The sequence below is a fragment of the Drosophila takahashii genome, chromosome 2L (genome assembly GCF_030179915.1).
Source record: "Drosophila takahashii strain IR98-3 E-12201 chromosome 2L, DtakHiC1v2, whole genome shotgun sequence".
NCBI lineage: Eukaryota > Metazoa > Arthropoda > Insecta > Diptera > Drosophilidae > Drosophila > Drosophila takahashii.
Genome location: NC_091678.1, coordinates 16,855,183 through 16,875,451, shown reverse-complemented (window position 1 = coordinate 16,875,451; position 20,269 = coordinate 16,855,183). Strand labels below are relative to the sequence as shown.

The following is a 20,269-nucleotide window of genomic DNA, read 5'->3' as shown; positions in this document are numbered from 1 at the left end:
GAATACCCTCAATCAACTATGAATAAATGCCAGCATATGAACAGCAAGAAAAAAAACTCAATTAATACACCTTGAATGTGAAAATAGCTGCATGGGGCTAAATAATGTACGAAACAAAACAAAACCAACCAAACTGAACGGCGAAAAAAAATCAAAATTCATGAACATACGTAGGTTTTGGTAGTGAGCCAGACGATCGGACATTCAGCGGGACGGATAGATGGATGGAATAAAGTAGAATAGGTAAATGGATAGTATGCATAGAATAATAAATAGATGGAACCGCCCGCCCGGGCCTCATAGATAGACCAAAGGAAGGTGGGTTCCTCAGTTCCAAATGTAAACAAAATGCAGGCCGCCGCCGGTTCGTATCGGGTACGTATCGGGTAGGTATCGGGTGGGTATCGGTAAATCCGTAAATCGTTTCGTTTCAGTCCGATTCGCTTCGGGTCGGCTGAAGTTAATATAAACAAGAGGGGCCAAGAAGCAGAGACAGGCCGTAATTATTGGACCGCATGTAAAATAGCCTTAAAGCTAAACAAAAATTCTTAAAGATTGCCCTCACTACAACCGAAATGAACTTGATACTGATACTCTTCTTCTCCTCCGCTTTTCTACTCGACATTCGCTGCCGTTCTCTTTTAGCAATTGTGTGGAAAATTGAAAATCAAATGAATGCGGTCGCGCGCAGGGGAAAAGCAACGGAAAACGTACGTAGAAGAAGCGGCAGAGGGAAAACATAAGCAACAATGTCGATATAGCACAGTACAGCAATCCAATCCCAAGTCCAACCAACCAAGCCAACAATATGAACTAAAAAAGCAACACGAAAATATCAAAGTCCGCTTAACCAAAGGCCAAAACAGTAGAATGCAGAAGAGACCTTGTCCAAAGTGAGAGACTGGGTGGGTGGTAGGGTGCTTCTCTTGCAATATGAAAAGTGAATACATAAAGCAGGACAAAGAAAAAAGTGATTGCCCATTTTGTGCTTCTCTTCACAGCAGAGAACGTGGTCGATATAAAAGTTTATATTTCAAAAGTATGGTTTTAAAAATATTTATTGGAATTATCGACGTTCTACCATTTCTACATTCATGTTTATGTTTTGCTTTTTAAACCCGATTTTATTTTGAAGCCGTAGATCTTTTTTCAACGTTATATATAATTCCTCATTAGAAAATCGTAATTCTTCTTTATTATTTGATAATTGATAAGGTTTAAAACAAATAAGAAATTATTATTAAATTACAAATAATATTTGTTGGTATAAAATCGACAAAAATTTCAATATATAAATAGTTCTGAACAGTTGTTAATTTTTGTATAAGAAGTTTCGACATCATTTTGAGAAATCTTTAAAAGTGCCTTTTTTAAGTGCTTCGTAATTATAATTCTTGGGAAAATTAAAACCCTACTTTGCTGAAGTGATAAATATTTCTAAGAAAATAAAATATTATATTTTAATATGATTGATTTTCCTCGACATGTTCGATATCTTCACCATCGATTCCTGTCACCTCTTATTAAAATTGTTTGCTTCCGCTATTGTGGCTAGTGCCTGGAAGTTATGTGAACTTGGAAAGGGGAAAAGTCGGTTGGGGGAAGACCCTCGCCCATGTCAACATTAGGGCGGTCCACATTTAAATGAAAATTAAAAACAAACACCTATTATTAAAAAAAACCAAGCTTTACGCTCAAAGTTTATCACTCATACGCACTGTTGACTCTTACGATCATTATCGTAAAATCATTATTTTTATCTAGGTGGCGGGAATTTATCGGTTTTTTTTAGCAATTCATCCTAATAAGTCAGTTTAAGATTAGACATGAGAAATCGATAAATTTTGGAATAAATTCTATCAGATTACATGTCGTATGAGTAATTTTTAAGAAAACTTTAATTTTTTAATCAATTTATATCACACACTTAAGGGGGAGAATATGATTATAATGTTTGGACAACCCTAATGTACATGCATACAGACATGTGTGGGTGTAGTTTTGTTTTAGGCGGTGGGGCAATTAGGGGCGTGGGATAAGGTTATTGGGTGTTATAGTAAGCCACAAACAATCTGCTGTTTTTATTTATTCCCCTTCGTTTTTTCCCGCTTTGTTTTGCTTTGTTCGGTTCGGTTGTATTCTGTTTTGCAATTTTTGCTATCACAGCTGCAGTTTACCCATACGTTTTCTATACATGTATGCAAGTATTTTCTTATTCCTTTATCCTCGGGTGCTACGTAGGTATACATATATAAATACATACATATTTGTGAAGGGGGCATTATGGGGGGACAACTTATAGGTTAAAAGGGACTTCTTTGTTTATCATTATGCTTATTGTATGGGGTTGTCTATGATTTGGTTGGGGTTGTACTCACCAGTTGCTTGAGCATAAATCGCTAAAAATATCGAGAGGAATGAAAGAGCGCTAGCCAAGAATTTTGCCTCCATCTTTGGTATTGATCCGTTGTTGTTGTTGGTTGTTATTAATTATGCTGCCGATGTTGGTTGTGGTTGTTGTTGGTGACTTTTTGTTATAGTCGTTTTCGTTATTTCCTTGTCATTTGCATTTATTATAGATTTGTGAATTTACTCCGTTTAATGATTGATTAAATATTTGTGTTGGTTGTTGGTTGGTTCTTGTTGGTTGTGGTGTTTTTTTTTCCTTTACTTTACTTTACTCTTCTTTTCTTTTTGTTTTGTACTTTAAGCTTAACTTACTAAATCATTATGGTAAATATTAATTTATAAATAGATCTTTAAATGTATACGTTATTAGGCTTAGTTATTTAATTTGATATTAGTTGATGCTGTTGATGTTGTTGGTTGGTTGGTTTGTTTTGGATCTTCCGTTTGGTGTTTTTGCTCGAATGCGAATTTTCTATTTAATGATTAGACCAGCTTTTCTCTTTTTTTTGCTCTTCCAGCTCTTCTATTTTGTTCTTAATTCATGAAGCTATTTTCGCAAATAAAATGTTAAAGAAATTTCTCATTTTGCATTTATTTTCGTTTGAAGGTAAACTTTTCGTGCGTTTCCTCTTCTTCTTTTTGTTGTGTCTTTTGTTCGGTTTTAATTTTATGCTTTTGCAACAATAAAAAAATAAGAAAAATCAGAGAAAGAAAAAAACGAAGAGAGACAGCGGGAGAAAGAGAGAGACAGAGATTAAACTTTTGCAAAATTCATAAATATTAAAATTAAGAAGATAAAATAGGGGAGGAGCGGAATCAAGGATGCAACAAAATCGAAAAAAAATACCAAATCAAAACGAAAGCCGAACGAACAACATTTAACATTCAACTAAATATAAAATTTTCAAATTTTTGTTCTTTTTCAATGTTTTTTTTTTTTGCTGCTTAGCACGTGCTGTTCACTTAAGGGGCGAGGGGTTTGTTGGATTCTTTCTGCCTGCTAATTTAACGCTAACTTTCTCAGCTTTATTTTCACGCACATTCTGAAAAGCTCACACACACACACATACGCGATTCAAACTTGTCCCAGTCCAAAAATTCTATTTTTTTGCTGGCAAAACAGAAAAAAGAAATTATGGCACGTTGACGACGAAAATACTATTTTTCTGGCTAGACACGGCCAGCAAGAGAGAGTGACAGAAAGATAGATAGATAGAGAGAGAGAGATACATTGAGATTCTTGAGACTGAGAGCAAATAATTATGTTTTTCACAGGGAAAGCAACAATTTCTAGCTGCTTTTTAGCCAATGGGCCAGTGTGGTTGTTGATAATCTGGCAAGGTAGTGGTCGTACTTGTACTGGTTGTTGTTACTGTTGCTGTTGTTGTTATTGCACAACGGGAACACAAAAAGCGAACGAAATTTGGCAAACGGGCCAAAACGAGGCGAACAGAACAGAACGCGGCGAATTCAGCGAGCAGACTGAAACCGCACACATGACCAACGGACGAGAGTAGCCGCCTTCCCCGCAGCGGTCGTCGCTGCCTCGGCCGGCGTCGCAGCGGCAGCGACGCCGACGCACAGTGATTTGGGTTCCGTTTGATATACTACACTTGTCAGCTTATCTTAATAGTTCAGCCGTTATCTTGACCAGCCCGATTACGAGTGCTTCACAAAATGGCGAACAGAAAATATCAATAACCAACGAATTTCACAAAATTACGATACCCTGCACTAATATTACTTATGTATTATTCAATTCCTAGAGCTTTGAAACCACTTAAAAATTGGACCAAAAGAATACCACTGTTTTATGTCGAATGCGACGTTCTATTGGTAAGATTATGGTTATCATAGGTGCACATTCTACCTATTTTATAGATTTTTGTAGTTTCAGGCCTTATCTTATCCACACCGTTTATAAGTTTTAAAAACACCAAGGAAAAGGTTCCAAAAAGTATGCTACAAAATGTATCATTTCAAAATCTACAAATATCAACGTTTTAGGTGGATTGAAACCTCTGAAAATTTCTGTAGCTTGATATAAAGCTAAATAAATACCAAAATTCCCATTGATTTTTGGATAATAATATTTGTAGGCAATTCAATATGAAAAATCATTTAACTTAACTGTTCTAAATGTAAGTTGCCTAAATGTTTGATTCACCCTATAAAAGCACTACGAACAGAATCAGAATATTATATTGCAATCGAGCAATGATTGTACGCAGATCACAAGTGACACTGTCGGGGAGTAATTACGGCCAATTAGTTGATGATCGAAGCAAAATAACATTCCGTTTGCCTCACTGCATGACGTCCGCATAAACACTGATAAGACTACCCTAAGATCTATTATTTCTAGAATTTCGTATTGCGGATGCGTTGACAGAACAACTATTTCCAGCCTTATCAATGCGGGCGAACAATCACAGACTAAGAGGACAAGATAAGAAAAAGAGGGGTAGAAACACTCAACAGAGCTGAGCATTTTTTATGAGGTTTTAATTTGTTAACAAATTAATTGTCTAATTTTAAATACTATAATATAATTTTTGACTTTTGAAAATGTTAAAAACAATCATTTCTAGTTTTTTGATATGTTTCTCCGTTGCCCTTCCAAACAAAACATACAAACAAATAAACATTTTTTAAATCAATTGTGAGATACAGGAAAACAAATGAAACTAGTGAAAATAAATTTTCAAAATTCTGGCAATAAAACCGTCAAACTGACACAGCTAAATCATAGCGCGCTCGCATTTTGTTTACCGCCAGACGACGTGCGGGGCATCAGCAGATGGAACAGCAGTAGAACTGTTTCCGTAACGTGTCACGAATCAGACTCTCATTATATCGCATTAAGATAAAACCCCAATGCAGTACTTTGAACAAATACGGGGCTCCCGTCCGTATCACCACGACCAACACCCTGGCCACATGATATAATAATATTATATTATAGCGAAGCATGGTCGACAACGACGTCAGATGTCCGCGGCCCAGTCACAGAGTCCCAAAGACCCAGACCGTCCAAACTGACCGCTCTGGTCCATTGCCGTCCCGCTCGCACTGCCGCACTGGTTTCGGGCGGTTCTGTGCGGTTCGCACATGAATATATATATCCATCTTTTCGGGCAGGGAACTTTGCTAATTCGGCCTGGCTAGTGGATCGGGGGGATCAGGGGGAGCGAGCGCACGCGGGGGTCGTCTCGTCTCGCATTTATTATTGGTCAGCCGTATTTATTTTTACAACTTTGCGAGAACAAATATGAAATCAGCTGTTTGCATTACCCGCTGAGCGTAACGATCAAGGTATATAGTATTTGATGAGGTGTTTGAAACACTAATAGTACAAAATTTGCAATCCTAAGAGATTTAAATCAAAGCTCGAAGATATATTGGTTATTTCGGGAGGCGTTTGTAATACAAAGTTTTGGTAACAAATTTAAACAGCTCATTATTTATATACTGATGTATACCTTAGATTACAGTTAAGGAATTATCAGACTTAGAGTCAATTTCGATGACGACAACGCGTGTATTTTTTGAGTAGTTTATAAAATTTCCAAAGCTACGGCAAATTGATAACACATAAATAGCTGAAGACATATTGCTCACATTTGACGGACTCACAAAAAAAACTTTCTACCAAATTATTTGCATTAATAAACATATTACTAAAAAAAAACAATATTTACACGTTTAAGTTTTTAAATTTCCATCATTCGCTATGGTAATATAATTTCTAGACGGAAAACAATTATTAAGTGCCATGTATCTCATTTCAATGTATCATATAATTTAAATTTCATATCGTCTCCGTCTAACTACAAAACTGCTTTGTTTCTTCGGCAAGCTAATTTAATTTATCACAAAATAAATGTTTTATCGACCACATAAACGACCATTATATAGAATGCGATAACTATTTTTACGGTAATTTTGATTCAAATTAAAATTTATGGCAAAATAAAAGACTATCTAACAACCAATGGGATATAACTAGTATACAAAAGATATTTCATCTATTGTCAATTTTCTTATAATTTCAAATTAAGTAGAACTAAAATGAGATTTATGATGGAGTAATAGCATCCTACACAAACTAGTTTACGTAGCCGAGTTTTTTGGGGCGGAGTGGGTGGTGGTTGTGCGGCATGTTATCGATTCGGAGGAGAAACAAAAAACAATGCTATCGATTTGCTGCTGGTCTCGAGGTCAATCGAATGCTAAATGCCATGGTAGTTGTGTGCGGGCATTTGTGCCAAAGTTTTGTTCCTTCTTTCGCGTTTTATTGGCAAACTTTGAGCATAAACACTTTGGAGACAAATTGCCTTAACCGCAAGTTAGGCAGCGGAATATAATAGAGCAGAACAGAACAGCAGCATAACGTCATCGTCAGCCATGACTCAGTTTATTTGCTCTCTCGCACACTCGCTCAAGCACCCCCCCCCCCCCTCCCACCACAGACACACACTCACACTCGCTCTCAAGCGGCACACTCACACACAGACGATGCTGCTTTGAGCTGAGGCCAAAAATCGAACTTGGATGCCCAAAAAAATTAAATAATAAGCGCAGAAGGCGAAGGCATTTTCCTGAGGGGAGAGGTGCCAATTTAATTGCCTTAATTAAAAGGCTTAGAAAAATATGACTGAACTCCATCATCGCAATCGAATTCACGCGCTCGAGCTAGAACTTGGCTTCTTCTTCTTTATTGGGCCAATAAAGTTCATTCAAATGAGTGTGTGTGTGTGTGTCGGTGTTGTCATTGATGGTGACTACAGTAAAGACAGGCTTTGAAGCGGCCAACAGCTGGGATCTGATTTGGTCAACTAATGACCACTGGCTCAACGGAATTGAAAAGTAAACATAATTTCGAGTCAATGGGTTTTGTCTGTAATAAAAATCAATAATTATGATTTTCTTGATTAAATAATCTTTTATTGAAAATAGTATAAACAATTGTCAATATAAAATGAGAGTCATGATATTAGGTATTCTATTTTTAGAAAAACTTTAAACTACCTTTTGATTTTTGAAAATGAAAATGTATAACTAATTAAATTTGAATAAATTTAGCTTTTTGCAATTGTAGAATATTGAAATTTTACCAGGGGCCAATCTAAGCTTTGGTTGAAGAGGGGTTTTCAAAACCAATTTTTTTTGGGTGCTTCAACACCCAACAACCCGTCTGCCTACGCCACTGACTTGAACCCCACTGTGCTTGTGATCCGCTAAGTATGCAACGGAATTTGAGTTGGCAAAAAGCACCGGAGCAACCGCAGTTGAGAGTGAGTTGAGCTATTTTGAGCCGTTGTTCATTAGCCGAGAGCCCTCACTGTATCGATGTTGATGTTGGTGTGTCATGGCAGGCTGGATGACGTGATTGTCTCCTCTACTCTCCTCTTCTCCTCTCTCTTGCTAGCTGCTTTTCTCCTTTCTCTGCGCCCGCATATGATTAAAACGGCAAAACAAGATAAAACTCGTTGGAGCAAAGGAGCTGCTGCCGCCTGCTTATTGTTTTTGTTGTTGTTGGTTGGATAGGCTTTGCCAGTGGGTCAGTGTTGGAAAAGGGGGAAGGGAAGGTGGGACGGGTGGGCGGAAAAGGGGGGATGTGGGAGGAAAAATATACGCATGACACTCCTTGCCGCCGCACTCATACACTCGCACACACTGGCAGATACACCAACACCAGCGGAGCACGCGACACACGCACACGAGGTCACTCACACAGGCGCAGGGCCGTGCTCCCCACACCCACACACACTGGCACGCATTAAATGTTATTAGTTTATTTACAGTATTAACAAAAAGTTCATGGCATGTATAGTATTGTACATCCATACATCATTCATCACTGGAGTATGTACAAAAGAGCAGGGCGAACACCCACACAAACGGATACTTTTTTAAACACTTTTCGGCATGGCAATAGTAACGCGTTGGGGCTTTTAGTAATTCATTCTTTTCTTTTTTTTTGCTTTTCGGGATGGGGGTGTCTTTATCTTTCTCTTATTCGCTTTCTTCTTTTTTAGCAGCGATGACGACAGCGTGCGCGGCGCTTTTTTCATACGCTGCTCTGCTTTTTTGCCTTCAATAACATTTACACTTTGCACTATTTATGTAATAGTTTTTCAATCGGTGCGCGGTGTTTCATCTCAGCACGATTTTCGGGCACTGGCTGGCGAGCACTTGCCGCAGACTGGGTTACGAATTATGTACATTTTTCACATTTTTCCCCGATGATTTTTCTTTTGTGTTTTACTACCAAAGAAGAGAACAAACTACCAATACACACGCACGCACTCTCGCACACACACACAGCGAGCGAGGCACGCACCACACACACACAACACATTCGTACACATGTACACCGCTCAATGACGAAATTCTTCGCAAAGCGTTGACAACTCTAGGTTCTAGCTCTCCCAGCTCCTCTGCTTCTGCCTCGGCTGCGTGTGTGTGAAAGAGAGGGTACTTGTGCTGGTGTGCTTTTCGTCATAATTTTTGCGTTGGGCAACCCAGCACCTTTGACTTCTTGGCGACTTTTCACACGAACAATGCCCGGGCGGGCACACACTTTCACCGCTGGCACACGGGCTGGGCCTTAAACCGATCGACTTTGCACTCTTTTTCGCATTTACCTAGCACACAAAACACAAAAATTCGATTTTTTCCTCGCTGATATTTTCACGCGAATGACCTTACATCACATGCATACAATACACACACACACATACAACTGAGGCGGCGGTATGACCAAAGTTTTCAGCCAATTGGCCGCAAAAATACCACACGATACATACCAGAAAAGCAGTTCTGCAACATTTTGCAACACTTGTATTGAATGTCTAAGCTTTTGCCATCTCTATCGCTAGTAGCTTTGTCCTTGTCTCTCAAAGGACGAAAAAAGGATTTCGTTGAAAATACCATATAACTAAAGAAGTTTTTTGAAAAGACATTTTTGTATAATTGGGAAATTAATTATAGAAATATATTACTTGCAGAGGCATACCAAATTTGGACATCCCGGTCTTTGCTTATTTTAAATAAAGGAAATTTGTGCCAGGTAAATTCAATTTCCTAATTCGAAACAATAAGCTGTAATTACAAAACAAATTAGGAATTCATTTACGAACAAATATTTGAACCATCGGTAATTTTTATTATTGACTGTATTTTAAGTTATTTTTTTAATAAATACCAAAAACACTTTGAATAAAATAAATGAAATTTTCTAAAAAGGGATAATAAAAATAAAAATTGAGAGTCCTTGCGATCCTGCTATATTCTTACTTTTTGGCCACACCCGAGATCTGGTATTTTCCGAGCTGAGTATCTTGCCGCGCTCCTCGCACGGTCACACTGCATAAGTCATCAAAGCGGGTGTGGATCGCTGTTGGTTTTGTGTTGTTTAATTTTTCGAATCTTTGAGTTCCCGAGTTAGTTTTATTTACCTTTCTGTTGATTAATACAATGTGTGTGCCCTGCTGAGCAGCGTTAGCAGATCGATTTTCACAACGAGGTGAGTGAAGGAGCGTTTTCGGTGCTGTTCCACTTGGCGACCCGCCCAATTCGTGTGTTTGGCTGTCTCAAAAATGCCTAAGCCAGTGTTATTGTGTTGTTGTTGGCACATGGGCGTTGACCGAAAATTGAAGAACTGCTTGTTATATTGGTTAAAACTTGTCACTATTTGTTTTCTCATTAAAGACTCATTCGGTTACAGCGAGTGAGTCCTTGTTGGGAGCATTTTTTTCCTACTTAAAGGAAATATAAAGCAGCCGTTTTAGCCACCTGCTGCCCAATGGGATTCCGGCGTCTTCTTTAGTTTTTTGCCTTACAAGCTCTCGAATTTCGCCAACAGTTGCTCCTTTGGCCGCCCAAAATGTCCTGCCTGCCGTTTCAATTGCACTTTTGCCCTCTCAACTTATTTTGAATGGGTCTTCTCGGCTAATTAATGCCCACTTTACTTGCTGCGCCTGTGGTGGTGTGCCCTCGTACACCTAGAGAAAAAATACGGTGCTATTATGACAAAAAATCATTAAAATTTTTTTTTTTATAAAAATCCGTATTTGGTCTAAACAAAATATAGATTATTTTTACTAAATTTACAAAATAAAAATGATTGATCTACCATGTAAATAAAAATGTATTTGAAAATGATTAAATTGTATCATTAAATACTAACATTTCAATTTGAAAATTAATATCAATAATTATAAATACATAACAAAACTAAAAAAGCTTATCTTGAATACAATATTGTATAGTAGTAGAATTTATTATTTTCATATGTAATTATTTAACAGTCTGCTTTTTTTCTCTGTGCAGGCGTGTGTTTGAAGGGTGGATTACAAGTCGCGTTGTAGAAATTATTACGAGTTCGGTATTTGTTTTCACTGGCGAGAGTAGAGACCCCTATAGGCCAGTAACTTCTGCTGCTTCAGTGCACAGAGTATCTCGCCCGGGCACATATAGACACCTATATCTATGGTCAGGTAGCGGCCGTTTTATTTGCGTGCTCCGCTCTGTTCCAGTGTGTTACCTTTCCCGTCCTTTCCTTTCGTTCCTCGCCGGTAAATGCATAACGTGCATTTCAAATGCAGACACACTCCCTCCGTTCTACAGTTTCATTACACCTTCCTCGAGTTCTATGTTATTGTAGAAGTCGGTGCCTCATTGTTCTCTTGGTTTGGTCCCTTTTGTGGTATGATTGCCGCAAGGTTTTGACTTTTTACCTAGCCAAAGGAGTTAGTTTTTGAATAGGGAGGTTTTCGAGGTCCTTGCTCGAATGATGTATTCCCTGTCTACCGGCTGATTGTGTGCTGATAAGCCAGAGTCGTTAAATTATGCGCATTTATTAATGTAGCAAAAATTCCACCACCGAAATTTGCTAAATATAAAATAAGGCCATAATTATGTGCGTTTAACAAGAGAGTAATATAAAATTAAAAAAAAAAACTATCTTTCCCAACAAAATTTCTGTTAGGTTCTATACTTACCTTACGTTTTTAACTTAAATTTTAAAATTAACATATTTATTTGTTTTACTTGCGAGTAATATTAAAAAAATTTTTTTTTCAAACTTGCATAATGAAAACCTAATAAGAACTGTTTATGGTGAAATAATCATAAACATTCGTGATCAAAGTGGTTTGTGGAGCAGAGATTTCATAATCTCTTCGAAATCAACAATAAATTACGGAGGCATTAAAAACGCATTCGCTGGGAAACTTGAGTGCCCCAAATCCCTGCGTGGCACACAATTCCGAATCCATCTATAACTAATTGCGCGCCCACTTGAATGACATTTTACTTAATGTTTGACATAGTTTTAAAAGTCCCGCCTGCCCCTTCAGAAGATCTCCGTGAAGATACGTTCATTGCTCCTGCCAGATCGAGTCTATAGTCTATTAATACCGATGTCGGCGCCCTCATTAACGACTAGTTCGCAGCACGCGGTAATCAACCGACCGACAACAATCCTCGAACATGAGTTGCGGCCCATGGTTTGGGCAGTAGGGTGTGTCGGTCATATAAAATGCAACAAATGTGTAAAATCTTTTTCCAATCTTTAAATATTTGCTTAAAAAAACAACTTGATTTAAAGCCAATATGATAATATTTAAAAAACAAATACATATGAAATACAAATACATATTTTTTAGAGGAATTTTGCTTTAAATACAATTTATGAAGAATTAAATTTTTTTTCATTAATTCCCAATTTAAAGGTACACTATAAAGAGACGTACAAAATATTCATTAGTCAAGATACTCTCCATTTTAATTACGCTACCGATAAATAGAGATATATAGTTAGATATAGAGATATTTTCTCAGCACCCAAGTAATTCTCTTAAAAATATTGAAACACCCTATTGGACAGGCATCAAGCAACCGCCAGAACACCCAAATCAGAGCCCACTATTTATAGTACATGGGCGATGCAGTTATACTCAGCGATTCTAATTCATTCACTTCTGACTTCTCCTCAGCAATGATGTGGCACTTGCTGCGCGCCCTGCTCGTGGTAGCCGCCGTTTTGGATGCACTGCAGCCGACGTTCGGTCAGAGCGACACCTACTACAACCCCAACCAGAATCAGCAGAATCCCCAGCAGCCGCTTCTGCCAAACCAGCAGTGGGGCAACAATCCGCAGACGAATCAGTATGGCATTAACAACATAAATAATGGCCAAACGAATCCCAACGATCGACAGCCGTACAGGGCGGATTCCGGAAGCTTCAACAATCTGGCCGGACAGGATGAGTACGGCAAACGAGTGGGAGTAGAGGAAGAACCGAGCTTGACTCGCGGAAAGTCGTCCTACAATATCAAGGCCACCTTCCTGGAGTCCCTCCACTCGCGGGAGCCCACCTACTTTATTGTGGCCTCTCGAATGGTCAGACCTGGTCTAATCTACCAAGTGTCTGTGTCCATTCTCCAAGCGCAATACCCCATAACTGTGCATGCCAGTATCGCTTGCGATGGTGTCCAAATCAGTGGCGACTCCAAAGATGTTAAGGAAGGCGTGCCCGAAACTTTGCTCATGAGAATCCCACCGACCAGTGTGACTGGAAAGTATAAGCTAAGAGTGGAGGGCTTCTACCAGAACGTTTTCGGTGGCCTGGCCTTCCTCAACGAAACCCGACTGGACTTCTCTCAGCGCTCTATGACGATATTTGTGCAGACCGATAAGCCTCTTTACATGCAAGGAGAAACTGTGAGATTCAGGACTATTCCCATCACAACCGAACTCAAGGGATTTGATAATCCCGTGGATGTTTACATGTTGGATCCAAATAGGCATATACTAAAGCGTTGGCTTTCGCGGTAAGTACAGGAAAATTTCTAGTTAATAGACCTCGGATTTTGCATATTTGTATACTTTTATAGGATAAAGATAGATCAATTCCAAAAACACTAAAGTTCGTTTCAAAATATAGTTTAAAATTTATGGCATATACATTTTTTTTTTTTTTTAATATTTGCATAAAATGCAAAATTGCTCGCCGTGTTTACTGACGGTTCCTTAGAATACCAGAGGGCTGCATTAAAAATTTGAGCGTCCAGTTGTTTGCATATTTTATGCATATATTTTTTGCATATATTTTGCATATTTCCGATATTATCCGAATTTATTACATTTGAAAAATATGACACCTACCTAGAAATTTTGGTAAAAATATGCAAAATCCTAGGTCTACCAATTAATTTCTTAAATTATAAATATATTTTGTATAGAATTGCTTAGACTTTAAATTAATACTTAATCTAATCACCAATTTATTTTATATTCAGTCAATCCAACTTGGGCTCCGTTTCGCTGGAGTACAAGCTGGCCGATCAGCCCTGCTTCGGCGAGTGGACCATCCGTGTGATTGCCCAGGGTCAGCAGGAGGAAAGTCACTTCACGGTGGAGGAATACTACCAGACGCGCTTCGAAGTAAACGTTACCATGCCAGCCTACTTCTTCACCACAGATCCGTATATCACCGGAAGGGTAATGGCCAACTTCACCAGTGGACTGCCAGTAAGAGGAAATCTCACAATCAAGGCAACAATCCGGCCAATTGGTTACTTTAGCAACCAGGTGCTCAATGAGAAGTATCGCCTGGGTCGATCACCTTTGGAACAGATTAATCTATACAACGAGCGTTGGCGCTACAATAATCCAAACCAGAATCCACAAGTGCAGTACAGTGTGCCCGGTCAGCTGCCCCAGGATGGAACGGATCTCTCGCAAGATATTCTGTACAGAAATCAATATGTGGTCGAGCGACACTATCAGTTTGACGAAGAGTGGCCTTTCTGGGTGAGAAAACCCGAGTACCAGGACAGCAGCTACGAGGCGTGGAGTGGAACATATCGAAAGACGCTGCCCTTCTTGCGCTACTTCAACGGAACCTTTGACTTCAAGTGGCCATTGAGGGAGCTGGAGCTTCTGGTGCCCAATCTAGCCAACTCAGAGGTGCTGATAACGGCCACCGTGGGTGAGAAATTCTACGATGAGATCATCAGTGGCTATTCCGTTGCCAGGGTTTATAACTCCAGTCTGAAAGTGGTTTTCCTGGGCGAATCCCCTCAGGTTTTCAAGCCCGCCATGCCTTTCACCACTTACCTGGCTGTGGAGTACCATGATGGTTCGCCAATTGATACGAATTTACTGCGCCAGGGTTTGATGGAGGTCACTGGCTTTGTTGAGAGTCGCAATGGCGGCCGGAGGGATTGGCCAGCCCAGCGGTTACAGATGTCCCAGCAGAGCGATGGCATCTGGGAGGTGAAGATTGACATTAGGAACGATCTGAACCTGGATGACCGCCCACAAGCGAGGGATTTCTTGAACGGCATACAAAACATGCGGCTGCAGGCCAATTTTGTGGATCCGCGTGGTGAACGCATTCAAACGGAGCTTCTTCTGGTCTCCCATTACTCTCCCCGAAATCAGCACATCAAGGTGACCACCAGCACAGAGAAACCTGTGGTCGGCGAGTACATAATCTTCCACATTCGCACCAATTTCTACCTGGAGGAGTTCAATTATCTAATTATGTCAAAGGGTGTTATACTGGTCAATGATCGCGAGACCATCACGGAGGGTATCAAAACCATAGCTGTGGTCCTGAGCTCCGAAATGGCCCCGGTGGCCACTATGGTGGTGTGGAAGATCAACCAGCAGGGACAGGTTGTGGCAGATTCGCTTACGTTCCCAGTAAATGGCATCTCGCGGAACAACTTCACCGTTTACATCAACAATCGCAAGGCGAGAACGGGAGAGAAAGTGGAAGTGGCCATCTTTGGAGAGCCGGGATCCTACGTAGGACTCTCTGGCATCGACAGTGCCTTCTACACGATGCAGGCGGGCAATGAACTCACCTACGCCAAGATCATTACCAAGATGTCCAGCTTTGACGAGCAGACGAACGGAACTTACAAGCACATTTGGTACTCGCACGAGGGAAATCCCGATGAGTTGGTCTACTTCCCCGCCTCCTCGTTTGGTGTTGATGCGAATCGCACATTTGAGTACAGCGGATTGATTGTATTTACGGATGGATATGTTCCCAGGAGGCAGGACACCTGCAATCGCACTTTGGGCTTCGGCGAGTGCCTAAGTGGACGTTGCTATCGCCTCGAGAAGCAGTGCGATGGCTTGTTTGATTGTGATGACGGAACAGACGAGATCAATTGCCATGTGCGGAATGACACAGAGCTGTTGAACTACCGGAAATACAGATTCAATCGCGTGCTGCGCCACTATGAGAATGTGTGGCTCTGGAAGGATGTGAACATCGGACCACATGGTCGATACATCTTCAATGTAGAGGTTCCCGATCGTCCCGCCTACTGGATGGTCAGTGCTTTCAGCGTGAGTCCGTCTAAAGGATTTGGAATGATTAACAAGGCCTTGGAGTACGTGGGTGTGCAACCTTTCTTCATCAACGTCGAAATGCCTGAGGCTTGCAGACAGGGCGAACAGGTGGGCATCCGTGTGACGGTCTTCAACTACATGACCACTCCCATCGAGGCCATTGTGGTGCTGCACGGCAGTCCGGATTACAAGTTTGTGCACGTGGAGGAGGATGGCATTGTAAGGTCCTATAATCCAAGAACCAGTTTTGGAGAACACCAGTTCTTTATCTACTTGGAGGCCCAAGGAACCACGGTGGTTTATGTACCTGTTGTGCCCCAGCGTCTGGGCAATGTGGATGTTACCCTGCATGTGGCGACTTTACTAGGAACAGATACCATAACCAGAACATTGCATGTCGAGTCTGATGGTCTGCCGCAGTATCGTCACCAGTCCGTCCTCCTGGATCTCTCGAACCGCGCCTACGTTTTGGAATACATGCATGTGAATGTAACCCAGACGCCGGAGATTCCATACCAGGTGGATCGTTACTTTGTGTATGGCTCAAACAAGGCTAGGATATCCGTTGTGGGCGATGTAGTGGGTCCTATTTTCCCCACCATGCCTGTGAACGCCAGCTCTTTGCTATATTTACCCATGGAGTCGGGCGAGCAGAATGCCTTCAGTTTCGCCGCCAATCTATATACAATTATGTACATGCGTTTGATCAATCAGCGCAACAAAACGCTGGAGAAGAATGCCTTCTACCACATGAATATTGGCTATCAGCGGCAGCTGAGTTTCATGCGTCCCGATGGAAGTTTCTCCTTGTTCCGCTCCGATTGGAACAACTCCGATTCGTCCGTTTGGCTAACCAGCTACTGCCTGAGGGTCTTCCAAGAGGCCAGCTTCTATGAGTGGGAGAACTTCATCTGGATCGATGCCACCATTATTGAGAAGAACATGCGTTGGCTGCTGCAGCACCAGACGCCGCAGGGATCGTTCTACGAGGTCACTTGGCTGCCGGACAGGAAGATGAATCGCACCAACTTTGATAAAAACATCACGCTCACCTCGCATGTCCTCATTACTTTGGCCACCGTGAAAGATATCTCTGGCACGCTGGGATCTCGCGTTGCTTTGGCCACCCAGCGAGCTGTGGCCTATATAGAGAGGAATATGGACTTTTTGAAACACCAAGCGCAGCCATTTGATGTAGCCATTACTGCCTATGCGCTGCAGCTTTGCAACTCTCCGATTGCCGAAGAGGTGTTCTCCATTTTGCGACGCCAGGCCAGGACTATCGGCGATTTTATGTACTGGGGTAACCAGGAAATTCCGCAACCACCGCGCAAGCTGGAGAATCAAAAGTGGTTCTCCCTGCCCCGCCTGCCGTACGAATATGACTCCCTCAACATAGAGACCACCGCCTACGCCCTGCTGGTTTATGTGGCACGTCGTGAGTTCTTTGTGGATCCCATTGTAAGGTGGTTGAACTCGCAGCGCTTAAACGACGGCGGATGGGCATCCACCCAGGATACCAGTGCAGCACTGAAGGCCCTTGTGGAGTACACAGTGCGGTCGAGGCTGCGCGAGGTGTCCTCGCTGACCGTGGAGATCGAGGCCTCATCGCAGGGCGGCAAGACTCAAACGCTATACATTGATGACACGAATCTGGCGAAACTGCAGAGTATCGAGGTAAGAATTAGAGCCCTGCGTGAATTATTCCATTTTTGTTTAATCATTATATGACATGAAATTTCTGATTTGTTTAGTTCAGTTCTATGTGAAATGAATTGAATGTTTTTCTAATTCATTTTGAATTCAATCAATAAATGAATAATTTTTATTAATTTTCCAGTTATTTTTTGTGCTTTCTTTTGAGGACAAAAAGTGAAAAATTTTTAACAAATCAATGTTAACTGCATAGTAAATAAAATTCAGGCAGATTTAATCACAAAATTATGGCCCTTTCTTCTTCAAAAGAAATTGTCGTTTGAATAATTTCGGAATTCTTGAATTAATGATCATTCAATTCTATTAAACTCAAAATTGTAATTAATTCATTCATATAAAACAAAAAATTCAAAATAATTCATTGAATGCATTCTTAGTAAGAATCTTGTCTTGTAATTAAACTGTAAACTTTATTTTCTATTATCTTATCTTTTAGATTCCAGACGCGTGGGGCACCATCAAGGTGCAGGCCAAGGGTGCTGGCTATGCCATCCTCCAGATGCACGTGCAATACAATGTGGACATTGAAAAGTTCCAAACCAAGCCGCCGGTGCCAGCTTTTGGACTTCACACCAAGGCAATCTTCCACGGCAGGAATCAGTCGCATATCTCCTACGTTGCCTGTCAAAAGTGAGTCCTGAAAAACGTTAAAAGCATAAGATCTTTTCAAACAGAGTGTACATTTTTCAGCTGGATTAACCAAAATGAGTCTGAGCGTTCGGGAATGGCTGTTTTAGATGTGGCCATACCAACTGGCTACTGGATACAGCAGCAAAAACTGGACAGCTATGTGCTCAGCAATCGTGTTAGGAACTTGAGAAGGGCTCGCTATCTGGAACGCAAGATTGTCTTTTACTTTGACTATGTAAGTTACTAATGAAATTATGAGGAAAAATCACAAACTGATCTTTATTTTTATAACCTTTAAACAGCTCGATCGCGAGGATATCTGTGTAAACTTCACCATAGAACGCTGGTATCCAGTGGCCAACATGTCGCGCTATCTGCCGGTGCGGATTTACGACTATTATGCACCGGGTAAGTTTAGTCCAAAAAATAAAGAATATTTACCAAGCAAACCCATTAAATAATTGAATAATTACAGAACGTTTCAACGAATCGATATTCGATGCCCTGCCCACCTATTTGCTGAACATTTGCGAGGTGTGCGGCAGCTCCCAGTGTCCTTACTGTTCCATCTACAACATGGGCTGGCGCGCCTCCATGTCCATGTCCCTGCTCTTCTTCAGCGTGTTTATCTACCTGCTGCGGAGTCGCACGCACCTGGTCCTAAATATGATGCAGCTGCTCACATAGGGAAGAGTAAACGATATCCACAAAGTCACCCACGAAACACTTTGCTAAGATTTGTAGTGTTTTTGTTCATTTTTAGTTTTTTGTTTTGAGTTGTAGTCTTTTTGTTTGCCAACGAAATTGCATTCCGTCCAAAAATGCTGGTCAACATTTTGGTTTTATTTTTAGTTTTTTTCTCTGTAGTACTCCATAGACCCGCTGTAGAATCGAATGTACAAACGGCAGTTAATCGTAAATTAATTTTTATTTTTATTGCTGAACAAAGAATCTTCTGCTACACACAAAGCAGACCACATTTAGCCACCTAATGTATCTAATGTAAGTCGTAACGAACCACACTATGCCTTATCATAGAGCGGGCTCCAAGTGCGGAATGAAAAATCAATCAATGTGTCTTTCACAAAATGCCTTTAATAGATTTTAGAAATCATTAGCAAATGTATCTTGACAGAAGTTTGCATGCATATCGAATGGAAATTTATCTAATTTGTATTACCTAACTCTTGAATATTTTTAAACGAAATTAAGCGAGAAAAACGTTGAAGAAACCGTCCAATTAATTTATGCAACTAATGAATCTGCATAGTTTGTAAGTTTTATACGTATATTCTCTCCACATGAACCACAATTAGTTTTTAAATTCTATACACAAATCTCACAGAGCCATGTACATGAAGCTGAAGCTGAATAAGCGAGGAACAAGGAAATATTTCCGTCTGTATACAAATTTGAAAAGTCGTTCCCCTCCGTACCATAAGAATCGAATCTCTCTCTATAAAGTAACTTGTGTTTTCTTTTGTAATAAACGAATCCTGAAAAATAAATGAATAAAATGTTTTACGGCTCGACTTTTCTTTGCTAAGAATTCTGAAAAACGATGGAAGCAGTTTTTTATAAAATCGGATTTAATTATTAAAATTATTAGAGGTCTGCATGAATGCATTCAAACTGACAAATGAATCACTCATTCTTAAAACTTGTATAAGTTTTTCTGTATTCATTACTTGTGACTGTATTGCCAAATACTGTACTCACTTTTCCAGACACAGTATAGTATATTGTGAATACAGTGTTTTTGGTGTACAATAACTCATTGTACAGTGAATGAAGTTTTCCCAAAATTAAAAGGCCTACTGAATTTATAAAATGTTAAAGCTTGCTTATTTCTTTGTAATATTGTAATCTATCCACTAGCAGAATAACTTAAAACCTAATGAAAAAGACAAAGTGTCGTTAGTCATAAAATATTGATGGATTTCTTAATACATTAATCGCTATTTAAGACATTTTCATTAATGCTGTCTATGTTGGAGTTTAAATACATTATTTTGTTGACCATGTCTTCAGTCGAAGCAATTTTGGAACGCTTTGCGGAAATTAGATTTTTTGCAATTGAAAACGCCCTCTCCGACGGAGCGCTACTTGCTGGGACCGCTAAGATTTGTAGGC

General features: G+C 40.2%; 2 protein-coding genes and 1 long non-coding RNA gene across 9 annotated transcripts in view; 1 reads left to right on the top strand and 2 right to left on the bottom strand.

Moving 5' to 3' along the window:
- Bsg (immunoglobulin domain-containing protein Bsg) overlaps positions 1-9,156 on the bottom strand; it is a 37,222-nt gene extending 28,066 nt beyond the window's left edge. For 3 of the 6 annotated variants that reach the window (XM_017157754.3, XM_070211777.1, XM_070211778.1), the window contains exons 1-2: positions 9,060-9,156; positions 2,379-2,720 (exon numbers count right to left, since the gene is read on the bottom strand). In XM_017157754.3, coding sequence (XP_017013243.2) covers positions 2,379-2,451 — 73 coding nt within the window. In that variant the 5' untranslated portion in view covers positions 2,452-2,720; positions 9,060-9,156. Of the gene's footprint in view, positions 1-2,378; positions 2,721-3,763; positions 3,888-8,522; positions 8,539-8,943 lie in introns of those variants that run through there. The other 3 variants (XM_070211775.1, XM_070211776.1, XM_017157755.3) reach the window with 3 other exon arrangements.
- A 412-nt stretch (positions 9,157-9,568) lies between these two features.
- On the bottom strand, positions 9,569-10,145 carry LOC138913810 (uncharacterized). The gene is made up of 3 exons (XR_011419656.1): positions 9,873-10,145; positions 9,712-9,811; positions 9,569-9,652 (listed from the first exon to the last, which is right to left on the bottom strand). It is a non-coding gene; the product is annotated as an uncharacterized lncRNA (long non-coding RNA).
- Mcr (macroglobulin complement-related) lies at positions 9,777-19,660 on the top strand. Of its 2 annotated transcripts, XR_011419649.1 has the most exons (8): positions 9,777-9,940; positions 12,414-13,251; positions 13,720-17,467; positions 17,943-18,136; positions 18,197-18,371; positions 18,439-18,544; positions 18,612-19,409; positions 19,482-19,660. XR_011419649.1 is itself a non-coding variant. In XM_017157798.3 (7 exons), exons 2-7 carry the CDS (start codon positions 12,416-12,418, stop codon positions 18,821-18,823), a joined length of 5,271 nt encoding a protein of 1,756 aa, XP_017013287.2. In that variant the 5' UTR covers positions 9,777-9,940; positions 12,414-12,415; the 3' UTR covers positions 18,824-19,660. The 2 variants fall into 2 exon arrangements, 1 of the variants encoding a protein (XP_017013287.2); XM_017157798.3 differs by having other exon boundaries at positions 18,612-19,660.
- The last annotated feature ends 609 nt before the right edge of the window (positions 19,661-20,269 follow it).